We start from the raw sequence: 16791 nt of genomic DNA, 5'->3' as shown, positions 1-16791 counted from the left end.
CTTCCCGGTAAGCGCACCTTGGGGTGCTTACACACATCATTAGAAATGGGCTAGTCCAGGTGTGAGAATTAGCCTGTAAGGGCTAGAGTTCATGGGCCAAGCAGTGTTTAACTGAATACAGTTTGTGTGTTGTTATTTCGGGCATGAGCTAGCCAAGCGGCCGGGGTGTTGGGGATGCAGCCCTGCCACCGCTCTTATTTCAACAACAAACCACAATCCCAAAGAACTTAGACAATAATGCGGACACTATGAGAGACTTACATAGTTATAATCTACATGGTTTTATATTTTTTAAAAAAAAAAATGCTGCAAGGTCCCCAATGGCAGTAGACAGCAGAAATGCTGTAGGTCCCAAATGGTGGTAGCGGGCCATGTGGCAGCAGACAATGGACCATAGGAGCAGCCAGTCCCAGGCAGAGATGGTTGCTGGGCCCTGAGCAATGGCTGGTCCCAGGCAGGGAGACACATGGTGGGTGGGCAGAAGATGGAAACATGGATAGACACGACTTGCAGAGTGAGGAGGCCAATTTGGTCTGGGAGTTATGAAGGGGGAATGGAAAATAGGGGGAGAGAGAGAGAGAGAGAGAGAGAGAGAGAGAGAGAGAGAGAGAGAGAGAGAGAGAGAGAGAGAGAGGAGAAGAAGAGGAGAGACAGAAGGGGGAAGCAGAAAAGTGGGGAGAGAGGCAGAAGCTAAGCTGCCTCTCCTAGAGGAAGATGGAAAAGAGAGCTAACTCAGGCCGGAAGCTGAAGATCAGCCTGCCTCAGCGGTTGGGGGAGGGAGTGGGCGTGGCTTGTCTCTTAAAGGGACCAGGGACCAAAACCATAACACATGGGAAGTAGAAAGTAGAAAAAGACAAGATCTCCTGAGTAAATTGTGAGCATGGGGACCTTGGGGGATGGTTGAGGAAGGGAGGGGAGAGGCAGGGACAGATGCAGAGGAAAATGTAGAGCTCAATAAATATCAATAAAATAAAATAAATAAAGTGAAATTCAACTATATGCTGTCCAAAACACCTCATAAGATGGTACGGAAAAATGGAAAGAACCCCACTGGTTCCAGAAAAACAACACAAGACAGGGATAAGGAAGGAAGATCTGAAGTTCATGGTGCTGAAAAGGCACCCATGACCCTGCCTAGCCTGGCTCCCTGGGTCATTATGACAGAAAAATTTTCAGAAAGAGTTCACAATCAGAAAAACATGATGTCAAGGAAAACCAGGTTTATGTTGTCTATTACCTCACAGAAATGAACTCAGACCTAACTGAAGCAGTAGAAATAATAAAACCATAAACATCAATGATTGTCAAGGCCCAAAGGGGCCAAAGGTCAGAGTTTGGGTCTTGCTTTTAGTTCATTCAAGGTTATCCTGCTTCGAACTCAAACAAAGGTCCCACCTAGTTGTAAATCAGAGTTCTGCTCTCACAAGGCTATCGTCCACAGGTGTGGCTAGTTGTCAGACCTTGTGCTCCTAAAAAAGGGTTCCCACCTAAAACAAAAAGTTGAATCTAAGGACCCAACTAAGTTCCAGTTCCCTTTATGGAAATAACTTGGGATTTCACCCAAGGAGTGGTTTGCCTACGGAAGAGATTGGTCTAGGGCCTGAGGGATGAATGTGCCCCATGACTTTCAATCTGTATGTTAATGCAGTCCTTTTGTTCTACTCTTACATTTTGAAATCAGGGGTATATTAAGGTGATGGAAAATAAAATGCAGGTGAATTTTCAGTACTCACTGAAATTCCCTCCTGATATTATCCTATATGTTTCTGCGTTTTATTATTTTTGTTCACGTCTATGTATTCTTTACTATATTTCTAAATTCCTGCACCTCCACTCTGGAAGAGGGTACTTTTGTCAAGGCTATCCACCAAAAAATGGTGACCATGGAAGATATAATAGTTAACATAGCAAAAAAAAAAAACTATGTGTGTGCTCATGCATGTGTGCATGCATGCATTTGTGTTTTGACATGTTCATGGAAAAATCCCCTGAGGTAATGCACAAATTTATCCATTCAAAAGAACCTGGATTTAACCAAGAGGCTCCAATAAAGCGTGATTTGGGAAGAAGAAGAAGAAAAAAAAAGAACCTGGAGCTGGAAGATGTGCTCAGCATTGATTGAGGATGCTCAACCACTTTCACGCAGCAGATGAATGGCCCAGGAATGATGCTAGACATTCACCAGAGCCTTTGGCATCACAAGCTTGCACTGCCCATGAGGCCTAGAGGGAGAAGGGCAGCAGTGCCTAGATGCTCTGCAGTCTGAACTAGCAACCACTCACAATCCACTTAATGTGGACAATTCAGCAGAAACTATGTAGGTGCTGGGTTTGCTGTTGGAATTCAAGGAACTCCCAAGAGCAACAAGTAAAGACACAGAATTAAGACATGAAACCTGGGGAAAGAGGAACTTTATGGAGACCTCAAGTTATACACTACTTCAACAGATATTTTTATACGAGAACTTTGTTTTCTATTTATTTATTGTTTTTATTGCTCTATACATTTTCTCTGTTTCCCCCTTCCTCACCTCTCCCCTTCTATCGCTCCCTTGATCTTCATCCTCCCAATTTACTCAGGAGATCTTGTCTTTTTCTCCTTCCAACTTAGATCCATGTATATCTTTCTTGGGGTCCTCTTTGGACAAGTAATTTTTATTTTTTAAATAAAGATTTAGATGAAAAAATTAAAAAATAAATGGATGAATATTGAAGGAAATGATAATTACTGTGCCTACCTAATATGTACAGTATCCATATGTTGAAATATCACACTGTACCTTATTAATGTATACAGAAAGATACAGTGAAAAAAATAGAAAACAAATAAATGATTTGACTAACACAAAGAGAAGAAAGTGAGCACAGGTCTGGCCCTTAGCCACCAGCATCTGACAGATCATTTCTCTGACTCTCAAGGTAAATCATTCACCTTAACTGACCAAATGCACTATGAGAGCAACCTCTGTCTGCCTTAGCCTTTCTCCCTCCCACTGACAGGCAGTCCTTAAAGGATTTATAGAGGAAGTAGAAGAATTCATAAGAGTGAGGGCAGTCTGTGACACAGGACTGACTGCACCATGAGTATCTCTGCTCTGAGCCCCACCAGATTTGCAGGCAGCATCTCTGGCTTCCTGCAAGTGGCCTCTGTGCTCAGCTTGCTTCTGCTGCTGCTCACAGCGATCCAGTTCTACCTGCGCAGGCAATGGCTACTCAAGGCTTTCCAGCAGTTCCCATCCCCACCCTTCCACTGGTTCTTTGGACACAAGGTATGGAAAGGGAAGGGTGGGAGGAAGACCAGGGAGGATGGAGGTACAGAGAGGATGTAGTGGCAGGGAGGATGGAGGTACAGGGAGGATGGAGGTACAGGGAGGATGGAGGTACAGGGAGGATGGAGGTACAGGGAGGATGGAGGTACAGGGAGGATGGAGGTGCAGGGAGGATGGAGGTACAGGGAGGATGGAGGTACAGGGAGGATGGAGGTACAGGGAGGATGGAGGTTATACACACTGGCCATCAAACTGACAGGACAAAACCTACTGTATAAGAAGTCCAAGTACTTCATGAGACACAGAGCTCAGGTTGAGATACATTCTAGCATTAAGGTGGCTCAACCTGCCTGGCTGTAGCCATCTCTGTACTGAGAGCCCTGCCCTCGGTGTTTGAGCCTACCTAGTCTCCTCTTCTTCAACACCCTCTGCTGTTCTCAAACAGCTTCTAGGAGGTTCCTTGCATAGTCATTCACGGTTATTCTCTCCCAGCTCAGGGCTTGCTGGGAACACAGAAGTCAGTGAGATGGAAGCCTGGCTCTGTGGGGTTCTTGGTGTGGCAATAGCACCATCTCAGGAGCTGTCAGGCACAGGAAGAGTCCACACTGCTAGGATGAGTGGGTAGCTGGCCCAGATGATTCCCCACCACCACAAGGGAATTTTCAGGATGTATGGATAAGTCATGGAACAGAAAGGAGTAAGGCTGTGTAATTTCCTCACGTGAGGGCACTGATGTCAGAATTTCCTCAGGGTCTGTTTAGTTCTCTATTCTCCTTCCACACACTCTGTGCTGTTAGCTATTTGGACAAGCACACCATAGTGCTCAGGTGAAGACCCAGGCACATGTGTCTAAGATCTCTGAGGAAGGAGATGGTGCAGCACCCTGTGTATTATGAATGGAAGGTATCAACTCCTTGCACTGCAACACAGGAAATATGTCCCAGAGCCAAGTAGGAGGATACACGAAGAAGCATTCAACAAAGGATTGTGCAATAGAAGCCTTAGAACAACACTGGGATGTGGTACTTGCATGCAGAGCTGAGGATCCACCCAACAGTACTGTCAAACCAGCTCAGGACCAATCCCCAGTGTAGCAAAGCTCTGAGTGATAGCGCAGATGGTCCATCAAACTGTTTCAAATCCTGGCTGCATCTGTAGAACTACATTCCTGTGCTGGTTCAGTTCTTGTCTCCAGCCAAAAACCTAACTAGAGTCCTATAACAGGAGGACTGGGCTGCTTGTCATCCTGGCCTCCTGGCTATCTTAAACCCAAAATAATAACACAGAAACTGTATTCATTTAAACACTGCCTGGCCCATTAGCTCTAACTTCTTATTGGCTAATTCTTACATCTTAATTTAATCCATTTCTATTAATCTGTGTATTGCCATGTGACTGTGGGTTACTGGCAAGATTCTAACCAGTGTCCGTCTCAGGCAGGAGATCCATGGCATCTGCCACTCTGCCCTCCAGCATTCAGTTCTATCTACTCCACCTACCTAAGTTCTGTGCTATCAACTAGGTCAAGGCAGTTTTTATAGTCATTATCCAATGAAAGCAACACACAAACTGAAGAAACTCCTACACCAGAGTCCCACCTCTTTATTTTTCCCTCAACAGCAGTTCGAGGGTGATCAGGAGCTACAGGTGATTATGAAGACTGTGGAGAATTTCCCAAGTGCCTTTCCTCGCTGGTTCTGGGGGAGCCAAGCTTATCTTATTACCTATGACCCTGACTACATGAAGGTGATTCTGGGCCGGTCAGGTGAGCATATATCATTCTGAAGAAATTTGTGCCATTCTCTTTGTAACTAGCCCATGGCTGGCGAATTCCACAAGACTGTGGCAGTATGCCATTGCCCTACCTACTCTACCTACCATCCTCCCAGACAACAACTCAGAATGTGGTCAACAGCACTCAGAACTTAAATTTCCAGCCTTTAGCCAAAAGTTTTTATCTTTCTTTGCTATTTAACCAAATTATAACAAAATAATTTGCTATTTAATCAAAGATGATAAGTCATATAAATTGTTTCAGAACTGAAAAGTATACCTCAAAAACATTATGGTTTGAGTTTGAAAACTCAATTGTTACCTGCCTAGAGTTACTGGATAACTAACTCATGATATACTGTAACACACACACACACACACACACAGAGTCACACCTGTTTTTTTCTTAGAGTATGGGCACATGGCCTGCTCCTCACCAATTCACCATTCGTGCTCCGGAGGAGTTCAACTACTGCTAGATGAATCCTGCCTTCCTAAGCCTGACTGTCAGGACAAAGCTAGAAGGAGAGAGAGGAAATGGACAATGACACAGGACAGTCTGCCAACAGACAGCTCTTAAAAGATCAAAGATCCGTGGCTTCCACCACAGCTGCCTCGGAGCTGCCTGACTTATCCCATTTCTTGTTTCTGTTTCAGATCCAAAGGCACATGGAGCCTACAGATTGCTGGCTCCTTGGATTGGTATGTGTGTCTGAATGGAGAATGTAGTTTGGCCCCAGTTCGAGCATCCAAGACCTGTGACTCTGTTTCACAGACAACAAAATGTGACAGGGGACCATAGCCTTGATCTAGCCCTCCTCTCCCTGGCCCAAGTGAAGTAGAAGCAAGGCTTCTGACCCTTCACTGTTCCAAACAGTCCTAACTAATCATTCATGCCGCCACCTCCCCCCTCCCTGAAATTCTTTTGCGATTTTTATCTCACAATTTTTATCATCACAGTCTGTATACCAGTCCCACAAGCTATAAATTTCCGGTTCTGGACTCTACCATTCTTAGCTCTCATCATCAGTTCCACTCCACACAGCCCTCTACCCCCAACACACACACACGGTTTATCTAACGGGCGCTTTGATTCCATCTCACACACACGTACACCCATCTCTGGCCCAGGCTATGGTTTGCTCTTGCTGAATGGACAGCCGTGGTTCCAGCACCGGCGCATGCTGACCCCAGCCTTCCACTATGACATTCTGAAGCCCTACGTGAAAACCATGGCCGACTCTGTCCGGTTGATGCTCGTGAGTTCATTTGATTTTCTTTTCCTCTACTTCCCTTCAGCGCTGCTGTGCGTTCTACATCAGCACCTGCTTCTGTTAGTACTAAAACAGCTGCTTCTCCTCCTCCTCCTCCTCCTCCTCCTCCTCCTCCTCCTCCTCCTCGTCCTCCTCCTGCTCAGCCTCTTACTCCTCCTCCTCTTATTCCTCACACTTCCCTCTCTCTTCTTTCTCTCTCTCAATCTCTTTTTTCTCTCTCTGAGTCTCTCTTCACCTATTCGGAGTGTACACCAACAAGCTCCATACGTGTATTCTAGTATAAATACAGGTTTTTCCAACAGAGGTAGAACAGAAATATTCCAGGTACCAGAATATGGCCATACTTTGCCCAAGGCAAAGAGCATCATGCTAGATAGAGACTCCAGTTACCTCTTCACATCCTCAAGAACGTGAAGAACGTGAAATTCAGAGAACTTCCTAGGACGATACCAAGCCAGTGTTTCTCTGTGTCACAGTGCCTCTGCATGGACTTGAATGATAGATAGCTCAGGGAAATGGACACCAGACTCACACTGACATAGCCAAACTTACCATACCACAAACTTTCAACCAGAATCTGGATTGTGACTCAGTTGTTCTCCACGAGATTTTGATAAATACATAGTAACTGAAGTCACAGCAACCCCTTTAGAAGTGCACATAGTGGCTTCCTAGGCTTTTTTTATGCTCAATACATGGAAGTCCTGTCATTGTCTCAGGATGGGTCAGCTCTCCATATACTGACATATCATCTTTACCCCGAAAACAGTATCATTTGTCAGATAAAACATCTTTATGTTATCTAAATTGAAGGACATAGAGAACACATATCTGAAAATATATGGAAATTTACAATATATGAGCACAAGTCTTCTGTGGAAATAAGGTCAATGTTCCCTTCCCACTGCAGGACAAGTGGGAACAGCTGATTGCACAGGACTCCTCCATAGAGATCTTTCAACACATCTCCTTGATGACCCTTGACACCGTCATGAAGTGTGCCTTCAACCACAAGGGGAGTGTCCAGGTAGACGGGTGAGTTACAACCATTGAACTACATGGCCTTTGGTCTCACCTACTGGGATGAACTTATCTGTCATACAGGAGGTGAGGCAGCATATATACTTGCTTCCACAAAAAAATCAAGAGTCTGAGCCCATTACAGATCAATTCCTGACACACTCCAACCTTGACCTGACCACAGACCACTCATTCATACCTAAGGTGGATGCCTACATATTCATGCCACCTTCTGTAGTCTTGAAAATTATAAGAAAGAATTAATGTGTGCACCAATGCCATCTATTTCAACCATACAGGATATCTCTTCCCAGAGCCCATCTATCTGCAGGTAGACTTCTCCGCAGTCTAATCTATTCTGTATCTATTTCCTCAGAAATTACAAGACCTACATCCAGGCCATTGCAGACCTGAACAAGTTATTTTATTCCCGTGTGAGAAACATCTTTCATCAGAATGACACCATCTACAGTCTGTCCTCCAACGGCCGCTTGGCCGACCGTGCCTGTCAAATTGCCCACGATCATACAGGTTCTGTCTGTAGCTCACGTCTCCCCTCATTTTCCAAGACTAGCTCTAAGGGGCTGTGGATGACTTCTGAGGCAGATCTAGGCCCTTCTGTGCCCTTATAGTGCCTGGGTCACACACATGGAGATATTCTTAAACTGCAAATGTTTTAGTTGAGATGTCAAAATTCCAGGGACTGTGCATGTGTAATCATATTGGTAAAGGTGAAATCCAACTCAGCATCTCAAGAAGAGCTTTATTAGCCCTTAGTCCTGAGAGGAGATCTTGTCTGCATCATATGGTACTGGTCTTCTAACCTGCCCACTCCTTACTTGCTGATCCATGCATAGCACATAGCTTCAGGCAAGGAGACACATGATGCTACATGGAGTTACTGTAGCTCTGGGGTCTATGTGATACTAATGTTCTGGAACAGATGGAGTGATCAAGCTGAGAAAGGATCAGCTGCAGGATGAGGGAGAGCTGGAGAAGGTCAAGAAGAAGAGACGTTTGGATTTTCTGGATATTCTCTTGTTTGCCAAAGTGAGTGTGAATCACAGAGGTGTGTGTATCACAGAGAGTCTGCCTGGGAGCACACAGCAAGGAAAAAGCACAGCTCTGATGACACCTGTTGCCTCCCTCAGACGGAGAATGGGGATAGCTTGTCTGACAAGGACATCCGTGCTGAGGTGGACACATTCATGTTCGAGGGCCATGACACCACAGCCAGCGGACTCTCCTGGATCTTCTATGCTCTGGCCACACACCCTGAACACCAACAGAGATGCAGGGAGGAAGTTCAGAGCCTCCTGGGGGATGGATCCTCCATCACCTGGTAGGAGTTCAAAAGGTGGAAGAACCCTATTCTTTGGGTAGGGAGGAGCCACTGGTCTCCAGTCTACCTGAACTTCAGGATGGACCTTGTTTCAGGGATCACCTTGACCAAATGCCCTACACCACCATGTGCATCAAGGAGGCCATGAGGCTCTACCCACCTGTCCCAGGTGTTGTCAGAGAGCTCAGCAAACCTGTCACCTTCCCTGATGGGCGCTCTCTACCCAAAGGTATGAGTTTCCAAGATCTGTTCACCTAAACTCTTTCCAGAGGTAAGAGAGGATCAGAAGACTGTGTGTTCCAACAGTCCTGAATCCTGCTTGGTGCCCATTTCCTTTGCATTAGATAAGTTCCTCTTACTCATAAAGTATATTTTCTAGTGTGGGACATAAGCATAAATGATCTCCTATAAAGTTAAGTGATCTCCAATTCTGATGCTTTGCATGAATAGTTGTAAGCATTGATTATTTATCAGATATCACTCCTTTTGAATCCATGTCCTTATCATGATGCATCCATTCCAGTTTGGGAACACTAATATTCTTTGATTCTTATACTCTAGACTCAATCCAGATGACAACAACACTATGTAATTTCATAGTCAATTTTATCCCTCATATGTCCTCACTGTCACATGTGTGTGCTTTCATGTTACAGCTAGGAACACACATGCATGCTTACACATACAAATGGAAGCCAAATGTCATTTGTTTTATTCTTCAGAGACCATCCACCTTGATATTTTTGAGATCAGGAGGTTTCTTTGTGATCTATAACTCACCTATTAGGCTAGGCTGGATGTCCAGTGGGTGCCTGTCCCCACCTCACCAGCATTCAAGGACAAATATGTGCCACTAACACAGCTTTTCATATTGTTTCTGCAAGTCAAATATAGGTCTCCATGCTTGTACAACAAACACTTTTCCAGTTTATCTGACTCTCCATCCCAAATGCACATCTTTTTATCATCCTCTGTAAATGATACAATTTGCAGAAATTTTATCTATAAAGAATGGCTATTTATATGTTTATATAAATATTTATGTATAAATCAATATACAATGTGGCTACAGACCCTTCTAAGGCAATTGGTGGCTCTCTATCACCTGATGGTAAGACCATATTGCTGAACACACAACTTACTTATGTCATCAAGCACAGAGAAAATGACCTGGTGCCCAACTAGAAACTGTAATTCTTAAATCAAATATTGAATAGGGTTTTCCTTCAGTCTTATTTCACTGCTTGTTCTGTATTTATACATGCACAGAACAGACAAATAAACAAACACACACAATTACTCAATCCTTGGGAAATTCTTCTCAAAGAAACCTTTGAATATGGTATTCTGACTTTATCTCTCAAATGTTATTTGCCGGGATATACCAAAAAAAAAAAAATAAAGAATCAGACAGAGGCTAGGGATATGTGTTTTTCTCCTGGGTCAAAGCAAAAGAAGGAGATGTCATACGTCATATATGGTTCAGTTCCTGAGAAGCACTCAGGTTGATGGTAGAGATGAACTGATGACCATATACTAGACCGACCCTTTGCAATGTCAGGAGATCACCCTTTGTCTCACACCTCATTCTCTCACAATCTTATTTAGACCACGTGCTACTTTGCTGATGACCCCTCTCTGAAATATTATAAACTCACCTGAAAAGCCACACTAAGACAACGGGGGAACCATATTGGGGACTGAATTCTTGGGCATCTTTGCAGAAATCTTTCATTAATTCACCGGAAAAGCCACACTAAAACAACGAGGGTACCATATTGGGTATCTTTGCAGAAATCCTTCATCAAATATAAGTTCTAAACTGATTCTCTCTCAAAACACAGGTTCATATCTTTCTTCCTTCTCTTTTTTAACTCCATTTTTATACTCCTCATTTGTACCTCAGGTTCATTTCCAAGTCACCCAAATCTACCCATAGTGATGACGCTTATTAGCAAGACCTTTTGTGCAGGCGTGTCCCTTACTGCCTCGGGAACCAAGGTTCACATCCTGGGTATAACACACCATCTCCCCTATTCCTTTCTGCCCCACAGGTATCCCAGTCATCCTCTCCATTTATGCTCTCCACCACAACCCGAAGTTGTGGCCAAACCCAGAGGTAGGAGGTTCTACAGGTGGGTCGGGGGGAGATGCCTCCAGACCAAAACCTGCTGTCCCCACCTCTAGCATCTTCTCCCCTGGTGGGATGAAGGCAGAAGTTTCACTTCTACTTGCCCTGACAAACGTGCCTTCTCCCTGCAGGTGTTTGACCCTTCCAGGTTTGCACCAGATTCTCCCCGACACAGCCATTCATTCCTGCCCTTCTCAGGAGGAGCAAGGTGAGACAGCCTGTGTATATTGATAGAATACACTCTGCAGGGTATTTGCAGCATACCTTAATGTTTTTGACCTCATGCATGCATGACATCTCCAGGTGTATTCTGTTGGTGGATATGGGGGGAAAGCTCCTTGAAAATGTGTGTGTATGCATAAGGAGGGTAGCATTGCAGGAGACACTGTGAAGACCTTGACCCATTGCACTTCCCATTGGCCAGCCAGCTTTTTCTGTCAGTTGATGACACAGACTTGCAAATATTCTCATATGTTAGGAGCAGGACTGGAATTTGATGTTTTTAATCCTATGATTTTAACTACAGCATCCAGCTTTTCAAGTTCCAGGGTTCTTATGTGTCATGCCTTTTCCCATACCTCAGTCAGGCCAAGCTCCCTTCCTGAGAATCACTGTGGAAAGTGCTAAGTTTGCTTGGATGTCAGCCCTGGACAACTGTCCAGCCAGAGACTTGAGGTGTTACAAAAAGTCTTTTATGGAAAAGTTTATTCCACTTCCATGGCTTCCACCTGTGCAGTCTCTCCCACTCAATCAGAGACTCAGCACCAATGTGCACATTCCTCTTGTAATTGACCAAGCTGTTCAAACCTTGACAGATAATATATATACCTTAAAGTCACACTTTGAGACTGTGTGGTCTGTCTGCAGACAAAAAGCCTTAAAGTGGAGGAGAATAAAATGTTTCTGAGAAAACCCTCTGTTTTATATAAAGCACATAGGATTATTAAGATTTCTGGTGAGTGAAATATAAAACACTCTTGAAATAGTTACTGAACCAGTTGAAGGCTTTCCAATGGCTTCTAGTAAAATCTTCAGGTCTCCCATGGGACCTGACTCACTGTTAGCTTTTTTAAAATTTCTTATCTTTTCATTGATTTTTACTGAGCTCTACATTTTTCTCTGCTCCCCTCCCTGCCTCTCCCCTCCCCTTCAACCCTCCCCCAAGGTCCCCATGCTCCCAATTTACTCAGGAGATCTTGTCTTTTTCTACATCCCATGTTAGCTTTAAAAGACAAAGCAGAAGCAGGTTTTTCTGAGCCTGTACTTCATAGGCTCAGAATTCATGAATTCCTCAGGTGGCAAATCAGATTTCACAGAGCAGGCTACAAGCCAGTTGTTCTTCCAACATAGGCTGTCTAGCATTGATGTACTTGAGGTTGAATGCTCCTCCCCACAACTCACAGCAAATCATGTCACTGACACTAGAAGACAGAGAGTCGTGGGTAACTCAGCTTAAGTTGTAATGAAACATGCTGCTGCTGGCATTTTCTGAGACAATCTAAGGCTTGCCTGGAGTTCATGATCCCCCGGCCTCAAAAAGTACAGGTCACTACACGTTGCTTTGGTCATATTCTTTGTAATTTCCATTGTATTTAATTCCATTTTTATTCCTTAAATTCAAGTGAATGACATTTTGAAGCCAAATAAAAATGATTATTTTAAATTTAAAATAAATTACTAAAGCATTTCTTATGTGCCAGGTTCTATATTAGATAAAAACATGAGAATGAATGATATTCTCCTACCCCTTCCTCCAACTCAAAACATTATTCCACAAAGACAAATATATCTGTAGTCAAAATAAGTTCTTCCTCATTTTTTTCATTTTTTTATTGAGCAGTTGGGAAATGCTTTGTTTCTAACATCACCCCTTTCCCTCACTTTGGCATGTCATTAAACATAACACTGATGGGGCCATGGATGCCCCAGAAGTACACGGAGAGTCACAAAGAAATGAGAGGCAGCTGCTCATTGGCCTGAGCTTTGGTACTATGCAGCCCGAGGGAGAGGAGACTTTGTCAACACATCAGCAACTTGATCTGAAGTAGGAAGTGGGATGGCAGAAAATAGATGAGGGCACCAGCCAGTCAAGGGTGTGGCTGCAGCTAGGCATCTGAATATAGTCCTGCCTGATGGAGGTACAGAGGATCATTGCGGAGGTCGAGTCAGGGAGACCAGAGAAGTCCAGGAAAGAAAACTGAAGCAGGAACAAGGGACATTTCTGAAGTACAGTTAGATGGTTACTGATGCCGATGAAGGAGGCAGAGGTACCCTAAGTAGGAGCCAGATAGGACAGCAGATTGAAGATCTCCAACACAGTCCTCCTTAGAAACGTTGCTACTGAAATCTGACTCCACTCCTTGGAAGCCATGCCCGAGTCCGTCTGGATGGAATAAACTAAGCAGTGATTAACTTCATAAATAATTCAGAATTTTGAGCTCTAATGCTTAGAATATTGGCCTAACAGACTTCATAACTCTAAAAGAACGAGGGTCAAAGTAGCCCTGAAATATATAGAGGCTGAATCAAAAGTCAGGAGAGCCACAGCCTGGGGAAGATGAAGGCATGACCTGAAATGACTGAGGTTAGACTGGATCTGTAAAGATAGCGCCTGGATGCTGTTCTGGGGTATTTCAGGGGCCTCTCCCTGCTCAGGTCAGAGGTCATTGAATTTCATTGTCCCTTTCTGACCCAGGAACTGCATTGGGAAACAATTTGCTATGAATGAACTGAAGGTGGTTGTGGCCCTGACCCTGCTCCGCTTTGAGCTGCTGCCAGATCCCACCAGGGTGCCCATCCCCTTACTACAAATTGTGTTAAAACCTAAGAATGGGATCTACCTGCATCTCAAGAAGATCCACTAAATCTGGTAGGGACAAGGACAGACTCTATGAGCATGCTGCCTGACGTCCTGTCTGCATGTCATCTGTTCCTGTCACCATCTGGCTTTCTATCTGCTCAGCTTTCCTCTTCTCTGGTTTGTTCCCTTGCTTCTTGGCTCCTCTCTCTCTCTCTCTCTCTCTCTCTCTCTCTCTCTCTCTCTCTCTCTCTCCTCTAGATTCCCTATTTGTCTTTCGGTCTAATACTACCCACATCTGCTCCGTATCTTCTCTCTCCTCCAGCCTCCTCTCTTTGCCTCTTATCTCCCTGTCATCTTATTTTTTCCCTACATAACTTCCTCATTACACAATTAATCAACTGTCACAACATTGGTGGTCTAAAATAATTGAAAGTTATCTTACAGCTCTGGATCTCAGAAGTCTGGAATGGGTGTCCCTTACAGAAAACCAAGTTGTTAGTATGAAGAACCTTCTTCTGGAGAGTTCTACGGAGACTTGTCTTTCTCCACTTTCCAGTATAAACCATCATTCCTCAGCACCGGACTCTCACCCTGCTTGAAAGACAGCATCCTCTGAATCCCTCTCTTTTAATTTTTGCCCTTTTATAAAGACTCTTGTGATATAATCAAGCCCACTAATAAAATCCAAGACAAATTTGCCAGCTTTATATGTTTTTCTCAGTCCAACATACTAAGCCCTTTTGAATCATGAGAAAACATTCATGGGTTCCAAACTTAGGGCTTGAACATCATTGTGAAGCCTGGCATAGTCTTTACATGACTGTCATCTGGTCGCTTTGTCTACATCTCTCCTGAATAGTCTCCCTCTACCTGACTGTCCTTCACACAAGTTTCTCCATCCTTTCTTTTCTGAACAATAATATTCCCAGTGTCACACACAGTGTTTGTCATGAACCCATGTTCAAACTGCTCCTGGATCAGAATCCATGACGCAATGGACAGATTTCCCTGGTATGCCATGCCCTGCTTCCTAGAATGGCTTCTCTGGAATCCACTGTCTGCAACCAGGACTTCCTTCCTCATTCCTAACCTTCCAGTTTGCTGGGCTAGTGTGGAGTGGTTCTGAGGAAGGGTAGAAGAGTTCATACAGGATATTCAGTACCTGACCAAGGAGAGATCTGGGCAGGAACATACCCAAAGTTGTCCTGCAGAAACTTTCAAGTAATCCAGAAAGTCTCATGCTGGCCATGCTGAGAGAACAAAGGAAAGTGAGAGCACAGAACAGAATGCTGGGTACCCAGCCGAGGGCACACACTCTAACCACAGGATTCCAAATGGGATGAAATGTGTGGCCAGAAAGTGATTCTACTGCCTGGGAGAAACAGGCAAGACTTTTTCTCAGGTCACTGGCATGAGCAGTCCCCCTCATGATGCACACAAAGTCCCGCTCATGTAAGCATCTATGCACACCCACAACACATTCAACCCATGCATGGGCATTGTATGCCCAAGACCAGGGGAGCCTCAGGTGGGTTTGTAAAGTTAAAAGGATGAATCTCTGGTCATCTATAATGGACATCAGTTCCAGTGTCCAAGCTCTGTCACCCAGGAGGTCCCAATGCACACACACAGACACAGACACAGACAGACACACACACACACACACACAGATTCATAGGTCTTGGCTTTATTCCAATTGATTCCTACACTAAAGGAGAGCTGACATTAATGATGGAGTTTTGAACAAAGACATCAGAGTCAGGAAGCCTTGGCTAAAGTTCCTCCTAGATCAATGTCCATCAGGAACCTTACCTTAGTATTAAAATGCAGTCACAGCTTTCTCTTATCAGAGGAGGATGCCTCCAACCTGTCCTTACATCACAATGGCGAAAACACCTATGATCTAAAATAATATAATTTAGATTCAGGTGCCACCCAGAGGCACATGGTGATTATGACTGTAGAATCAGCACTGAGTGATAACTTCTGAATCCTTACTACATTTGTTTAGAGAGGTCTGTCTGGTGCTAGGACAAAAGGCAAGGCAGCTGCCTTAGGGCTCATAACCAACAGGCACAGTGATATGGGAACTTTGCATACAGCTTCGAGTTTACAGGGATATCTAGGTCTTGACGGGGCTTAACAGTAGTTAACAAATGTCCTGAGGAAAATCTGCCGATATGTAAACTTATCCCAAGAGGGAACAAATCTTTGGTAGGGAGAAAGTGTATGCCACATAATCCAGGACACTCTAGAGCAGTGGTTCTCAACCTTCCTAATGTTGCAACCCTTTAATACAGTTCCTCATGTTGTGGTGACCCCCACCATAAAGTTATTTTCATTGCTACTTCATAGCTGTAATTTGCAACTTTATACCTGTAATATTGCTACTGTTATGAATAGTAATGTAAAAAGTCTGTGTTTTCTGAGGGTCTTAGACTAATACCATGAATGGGTCATCAAAAAAACCCACTTGCATCCCTGTTGACTACAGTTGCACTAGAAACTTCACCAAGTTCCAGGTATAGAATTCCTAGCTCCTACCTGTGATCCTAGTTTCTAGTGCTGTCCCTTCCCTATGGGGCTAATTCCTTGATTGGTACCTCTTACTGACCTTAGACCTTGAACTCCCAGGGAAATACTCATCAGTCATCATGTGGGCCCCACCCTGACCTCTGACCCACTGGGGTTAACCCCTGGATTGGAACCTCCTACCAACCTTAGACCTTGAATCCTGGAGATATTGGTACCCACAGCCAACAGGCTGCTGCTGCAGGGACTGGCAGGGAAAGACACTCAGTTATCATGTGGGCCCCACCCTGACCTCCACCCCCAAATTCCTTCTTTGCACAGTCATGCCTTGTGGAAAAGAGTTCCCTTTCTCCCAGGATCTCACCTTAATGCTACTGCAGCACCTTCCCTAGCAATACTGTGAAGGCCAGAGCACTGTGTGACTATAAGACACCACTGTTGGGAAGGACAAAGGTCCCACAGAGATGTCCCCAGGAAGACGTCACACCAGTAGAGACACCGTTCATGTTCTGTCACTTTGGAGGTGAGAGTTTGCTTTTACAATTATTCATTATCTTGTACAGATTTAATCAGTTTTTATTTATGTTCCAAACACACACAGAAGCAGATAAATACATGCATGTCAATGAAGGACCACATTCTATCCAGCCA

General features: G+C 44.3%; 1 protein-coding gene across 1 annotated transcript; it reads left to right on the top strand.

The window, feature by feature from the left end:
• Positions 1 to 8268: 8268 nt before the first annotated feature.
• On the top strand, positions 8269 to 13677 carry LOC126515760 (cytochrome P450 4A10-like; the record flags this gene model as incomplete). The annotated part of the gene is made up of 6 exons (XM_050165651.1): positions 8269 to 8385; positions 8487 to 8677; positions 8773 to 8906; positions 10732 to 10796; positions 10940 to 11016; positions 13504 to 13677. Coding segments are annotated over 6 exons (753 nt in total), but the record flags the coding sequence as incomplete, so codon positions are not given.
• Between the last annotated feature and the right edge of the window lie 3114 nt (positions 13678 to 16791).

The sequence above is a fragment of the Alexandromys fortis genome, unplaced genomic scaffold (genome assembly GCF_014885135.2).
Source record: "Alexandromys fortis isolate MF-2015 unplaced genomic scaffold, M_Fortis_MF-2015_v1.1 scaffold_157, whole genome shotgun sequence".
In the NCBI taxonomy this organism is placed as follows: domain Eukaryota; kingdom Metazoa; phylum Chordata; class Mammalia; order Rodentia; family Cricetidae; genus Alexandromys; species Alexandromys fortis.
This window is presented reverse-complemented; position numbering and strand designations above follow the sequence as displayed.